General features: G+C 33.6%; 1 protein-coding gene across 1 annotated transcript; it reads left to right on the forward strand.

Moving 5' to 3' along the window:
- The first annotated feature begins 439 nt into the window (after positions 1 to 439).
- LOC114263836 (uncharacterized) lies at positions 440 to 6,281 on the forward strand. Its single transcript, XM_082922652.1, has 3 exons — positions 440 to 789; positions 4,730 to 4,888; positions 5,865 to 6,281. Exons 1-3 carry the CDS (start codon positions 703 to 705, stop codon positions 6,264 to 6,266), a joined length of 648 nt encoding a protein of 215 aa, XP_082778778.1. The 5' UTR covers positions 440 to 702; the 3' UTR covers positions 6,267 to 6,281.
- Positions 6,282 to 6,883: the final 602 nt, after the last annotated feature.

Raw genomic sequence — 6,883 nt, forward strand, 5'->3', positions numbered from 1 at the left:
CTCTCTCCAAACCGTCTCAGCCTCGCAGATCATTGTCTCAGTCTCATAGATTTTCATCTCAACCTGAGCCTTCATGGAAACCCTAACCTTAAGCTCCTCTACCACTCTCCAAAGCCTCATCACTGTGTCTCACTACCCTAACCTCATCGGCGATGCCTGAATGGGGAAGAATAGGGTGAGACGGTGGTGTTCGTCTGCCTCGGAAGCGTAGGGTGCTTCGATCCACCTTGACTGGCGGAGATCGTGGCAACGCTGGAGTCCATTTTTTGTTAGGAGGGAAGGGATTAGGAGGGAAAAAAATGTGCATAGATTGAGGGCAAATAACTCTAAAAAAAGTGAAAAAATTAGGAGGGAAGGGATTACATTTTTTGTTTGATTTCATCAAAAAAGTAGACAACTTGGCCTTCTATTATGGCGGGAAAATGTCCACGGAGTCCCTAGTCTCATATAAAACCCTAGCTCGTCTTCAAGACCCACATAATCTCAACCCTCCTCACTCCTCTCTGCGATCACCTTCTCTATTGTTTTCACCGATAAATTGGTGCCCTAACATGTCTCGAAAAGCCATGTTCGACCTCTTTTCTCGAAGAATATAGGTTTTTTGGCTGTGTACAACAGTCCTCATCAGTTGTTTCGGGTTTGTTCAATCGAATTTGGGGCTTTCACTGAGAAAATTTGTTTTTTGATCTCATTTGGATAAAAATGGCTGATGTGTTTGAAGAGGAAGCTGAAGCTGAGCCCACGGTTTCAATCCACAAGTACCTCAAGGATGTTGAGGATCAGGAATTGGTAACCTCTCTGCCTTGTTTAAAATCCTAGTTTTTTTTTTTTGGTTCGGTTGCATGCAAATGTCTTGATGTTTTATATTATTTCCTTACTGTGTGTTTGTTTGCTGAGAAAATGGAGGAAAGATAAGTAAATTGAATTCTGGAATGAGGGATTTTTGGTTTTTTTAAGGGTGTATTTGGTTGGGGGATTTGGGAAGGGAAAGGAAAAAGATAGTTGAAATATGAATAAATTTACATGCATTTTACCTAATTTCACACACTTTTTCCCTCTCTTTTTCTAAATCACTCATCAAATCCCCCAGCCAAACACAGCCTTAGGTGCTGAGGAAACCGAGGACTTACTTCTTAGCTTTTTGTTGGATTGGATTAGTTAATTGGAACCCATAATGCTCACAGTTTAATTAGATTTTATGTCAATCAAATGGTTCTATTGGTTCTTGCCCAATATTTTTTTTTATTATAAGTTAGTGTTTGTTGGGCAGAGGATTGCTGAATGTTTAAAGGTCACTTGGTTTACTATGGTTTGCGACAGCTTCTAATGCTTACTGCACTATGAAACAAGCTAGTTTGTTCAATTGTATATGGATGATCAAATACTTAATGGCTCTGTTTCTGGTTAGTTTGTTCAATTGTACGAGAATCCTAAGGTCCTATTAATGTGTTGTCAGCTCAAGTTAACAAATTTTATCCCAATTACATGGACCCATTTGGCTTTATCTCTACTCAGTCAAGTTCATGGCAATGATGTCCTTTTTTAGTATGTTAAACCATGCTCTCCTTGGCCTTCCTCTGTTATCTATTTTTGCCCTCAATGTGAATCAAATTACTCCTTGCTGGAGTGTGTTCGTTTATGTTGATCTCGAAATGTAAATTATGAATATGGGGAAGAAAATAAAGTTTTGGGATTGAAAGCAAGTTCTAAGAATATGCAATATTTCTTAAGAGAGTACTTGAAAATTATGATTTTTTGAAGAAAGGATTGCTTACTCAGGTATATGTGATTATGCACCTCCAGTGATGTGGCAGCCTCTTATTCTTTTATTTCTATTTATTTTTGTTGTATTTGTTTTCTCTTGCTAGAATATTGGAATTTATTTTGCACAATGGACACTAAGCTCAGAACATCGTTTATAATCCCATACGATTCCAAAGATCACTTTCAATTTTAATTTGCTTACTATCCAATTGAAGAGTGAGTGTATGATATCATATAGTTTTAGTTTTGAGAAGTAAGTTAACAACCTGGTTTTCAGTCTGGTGGTAAGCAGTCTATTTTTTGGGATTTTTTCAAAACTGGTTGAACTAATCCTTTTTGCAATATTAGAATTGTATTTACTCCTAGTCATCTGCATTTGACCGAGCTTGATGGATTTAAAAAAAGACCACCTATGGTCCCCACAGTCTCCATTTTCCATCTTGTGCTCTTTAATATGGTATTTCTTTTAGTCAAGCTAGTTGAAAACCCACAGCTTGAGTACATCAGAGACCAGCCCCTGCACAAATCTTCTCTGCCTACTCTAGATGTTGCGCTTTCAGAGCTTAAAGCTGAAGAGATTCGTATGCGAGTCTTGGCAGAGGTTGATAAAAAGTAACATTGAAGGAATTATATCATTATCTTTTTAAAACTGTTATGCATTCATGTAAGTGAGAAATTTTTATCTAAAATGAAATGAAGGTCATTGTTATAACTTATATTATTATGTAACAGCTTGTGTTTATATCTATTTGTATACATGCACAATAGCATGATTATTATCATCATCCATTAAAAATTAGGACTTATGGAATTACCACTATAATTAAACAAGTTACTATGAATTGCAAGAGTGTAAACAAAAAAATAGAAGATTTATATGACATTTACATTAGCCAACAACTCAATTATTATTATTTTTTTTGAATAATCGAGAATTGATCCTAGGCCCACCCACCCCAGGAGCACAAACTTGGGATATGTGTGTGTGATCACCCACTAGCCTCACATATCGGGCAAAATAGGACATCATAACTTGAACCTAAGACCTCATGGATAGAACTTATACAACTTACCAGTTGAATACCCTGATGGGTTACAACTCAATTGTTATCAATTATTGTTAAGGGAAAATATAAAAATGAAAGGCTGAAGACATACATACATGGAAATCAATATCTTTTTATATACTATAAACTACTTATCTAGTACAAAAATGGAAAGAAATATTCCTATAAATGACTATTAAAGACATAATAAAATAAAAAAAATGTGATAAACAACATAAAATTTACTAGCATATAAGTTAAAGGCCAAAATCGATTTTAATTCATATAAGATATAAGTTGGATTATTGCTAATCAAGAAAATAAGGTATAATTGGGATTATATGGGTAAGTTGCATAGAGAAGATTATGAAATAACACATAAATAAGTAAGGCTTATATCGTGAACATTTATGAAAGAGTTAAAAAGATATGAAGACAATTGAAATTTGCCTTGGACATAATTGATTTTCAATTTGAGGTAAAATCATAAAATTAGTTAAAAATATTAATAGAATATAATATCTAGTATTAATTAGGAATCATGGATATGAGGTGTGTTCATTTTTGACACGTGTTGAACATCAAAATTCTTGAATCTTGACACAATTGTTGATGTGTGTTAGATATGTGTCAAATGAGTCCACATGATTCCTTTTCTTTTTCTAGTTTTCTTAAAATCAAACACACTTTGGCACATAGGTATGTTACATATCTAGGGTCTTGGACTCTTCGCGCAAGTTTGAAGGAAATGAAACTAGGGGTAAATGGTTAAAATTAAAAGAAGTCATGTCTATGAATCCCTAATTTAGGATTTTTTAATTTGGAATCTCTATGCATTGGCTTTAATAACTCCCCTTTATTTTTTGAATACTTTGGGCCATCTTAAAATAGGTGTTAATCATTTTTATTCTTGCATCCTTTCCAAAGTAGACATGGAAAATAAATTATTTGTTATTTTTTTCATATAAAAATATGAATTTATTTGTCACTCAAGGTATGAATAATTTATTATTCTATTCATATATGGATATAAATAGAATAATAGATATCTATTTGGTTTTTGCGTGCTTAACATGTTTGTGTCTTCATTCTTTTAAAATTAGTGTGTCAACATGTTTTTATTGTTTTGTACTTGAACCCGCGTCCTGTGTCTGTATGCGTGCTTAGTAGACTATAAACGAATCAAATGATATAGCACAAAGTTGGTGTTTTAGTTGTAATGGCAATGCTTTGGTCATTGATAATTAATGGAGGACAAAATTGGAGATTGGACATAATAAGAATTATCAGATTACTTGGAGGATAAAATTGGAATAAGAAATGTAACGGTTGTAATTCGTTATTATGATTTGTTAATTTAAAAGAATAGGTAATTAAACTTTTGTTTTGTTATTAATTATGTTGTACTATCATGGGCAAAGGTGTGAATAAAATGTAAATAGATACAATTTTTTAATGAGAAAACCATCAAGTATATTAGACATATGTGCCATTTTGACTGAGAATGTAGATGGGATGTCAAAATAAAACTTAAAATGTCAGAACTAAATTTAATTTGTGTTGATGTTTGAATTTTAGTAAGTGTGGGGTTTCATTTGTGGTTCACTTAGTAATGAATACCAGCAGAAAAATGAGGCATAGAGAAATATATATTTTTTCTTTTTAGATAAACTTTGAAGGTTGTTTTTTTTATTTATTTATTTTTCTTTCCCGTGTAATAAACAATCAAAAGTTGACAGCTAATGAGAAAAAAAATTTGTTTGCCAAATTTTCCTGGCACTTTTTTTATCTCTCTGTACAACTCTATCTCATTTCGAGACCAAAATGTTTTTTTTTTTTGTTTTTTATTATCTTTAGCGTTCTGTGTTATATAATGTTTTTTACTTTGATGTTGCGTTCTTTTCTATGCCAATGCATAGGAAGCGGATTTGGTTTTGGGTGGCGATGAGGGCAAAGAGTGCACCTATACCAAAGGTTATATGAAGAGGCAGGCGATTTTCTCGTGCTTGACCTGCACTCCTGATGGGAATGCCGGGGTTTGCACAGCATGTAGCTTGTCTTGCCATGATGGCCATGAGGTATTCTCAGCATAATCTTTCTGTGATACATATCTCATTAACTTATGGGTGTAGATTTGTGAACACATGTCAGTGTTATTTATAGGTAGTGCTCATAGCGCTATATTTGCCAAGCATTACAATTTATCAAATGCATTTATAAGAGAGTTTCTTCAGTAAAATTAAATATTAACTTATTATGAGGCCATGAAAGTATCTATAACGTCAATCTATCCAAGTTTAAAAATTTTAATGTTACTGCATCTATGGTTCATTTTGTTCTTTTTTGTTTGTTTGTTTTGTTTTGTTTTGTTCTGTTTTTTGTTTTTGTTTTGTGGTTTTAATTTCCAGTTGTGTTGTCGTGTTATATGGTAATCACACATGACATTTGGCATGCATTAACTACCCTTTGGGAAGAGAGAAGGGAGGAGGGGAGTGGGTGGGGTCATGTGAATATTTGTCCAAGGATCCTTGCTTATTCAAAACAAACCATTTGGATATAATGAGTCTCATTAGCCATGGTTACTGACATCTAGCTTTAATCTCCATGATAGTCCTCCTTATCGAGTTTGGTTTTCATACTTTGAACTTAACTGATTTTTCTTTTATGTTAATGACTTGAATTTCTACCTTACATATTACTTCAAATTTAAATGAAATACTACGTATTATATCCGTGACAGTGTGGTTACTTCATAATACAGTACTAGTATTGGCTTAATCGCTTATATTCCGTTTGCCATTTTATTAATGGAGAGGACCTGTAATGATGTGCATTCATATCTCTGCATCACTGCTTGCATTTGATGTGCATTCGTATCACTGCATCACTGCTCGTATCTCTGCTCGAATCTGTTTTTTCGTTTTCTTTGTCAAATCAGATTTTTTATTAAATATGCAATCTTGTCATTCGTACCATGTGTTGTATAATCTTGGATCTTGTTGTATTACTTTTTGCTTGCATTTGATGGTAGTTACTTTTTGCTATTTGGAGTAGATTGTGGAATTGTGGACCAAGAGAAACTTTAGGTGTGATTGTGGAAACTCAAAGTTTGGGGAGTTCTTTTGCAAGCTTTTCCCAAACAAAGATATCGAAAATGTGGAGAATTCATATAATCATAACTTCAAAGGTTCATATTGCACCTGCGGTCGCCCCTATCCTGATCCAGAAGCCGAGGAACAGGTAGAGATGATTCAGTGCTGTATTTGTCAGGACTGGTTTCATGAGGAACATATTGGGCTTGAATCTTCTGATGAGGTTGGTAGTATATCTCTTTCACATGTCTTTCAATCCTTTTCTATAAGGCTGCCTTCTAGTTTAATTTTGTTTATATCTTATATCTGTACAAGTCATTCCAATGATTACATGCCCAGCGGTAAAAGGTGTGGAGTTTTATAGGGGAGAATTATCCATGGTGCCATATTAGATAACTGGCATAAAAGGAAAAGTTGTTAGTTGGGTGATAAATTTCATATTAGTCCCTATAAAACCTATCACTGAGTAGATTTTAATTAGTGAAGGGAACGTGTTATACATGTGTTGTAAGGTTGTAGATTTTATTTTATTGTAATTAAACAGGGGGCACTTTTTTCCATACCTTTTTTCTTGGTATCCATATTATTTTGTGTTTCTATATTGTATTTAAGTTATTGCGAAGTTTGATCATTGTAATATATATGTAATGCTGTTATACACTGTTTCGAAGTTTATTCATTCATCCTTTGATATTTAAAAAAAAAAACATAAAAAATCCAAATTTTAAGGGGGACTTAAATCCTGCATCTTCTTGATAATAGCTGATGTAAAATTCAATTTATGAGCCTTGTTCTAAACCTCTATATTTCATGCCTCTTTTTCATGGACTGTATCTTTGTTTGAGGTTTGCCCGTCATACACCTATTAAAAGGTCCTAGTGAGTGTCAATCTAGTTATCGGCTTTTCCCAGGGATTGAGTGTTAAAGACCTTGTTGTTCTTTTAGTTGTAGTAATTTGTCTACTTGGATGATTGTTAACTT

The sequence above is a fragment of the Camellia sinensis genome, chromosome 4, assembly GCF_055761805.1.
Source record: "Camellia sinensis isolate YWXY chromosome 4, ASM5576180v1, whole genome shotgun sequence".
Classification (NCBI taxonomy): Eukaryota; Viridiplantae; Streptophyta; class Magnoliopsida; order Ericales; family Theaceae; genus Camellia; species Camellia sinensis.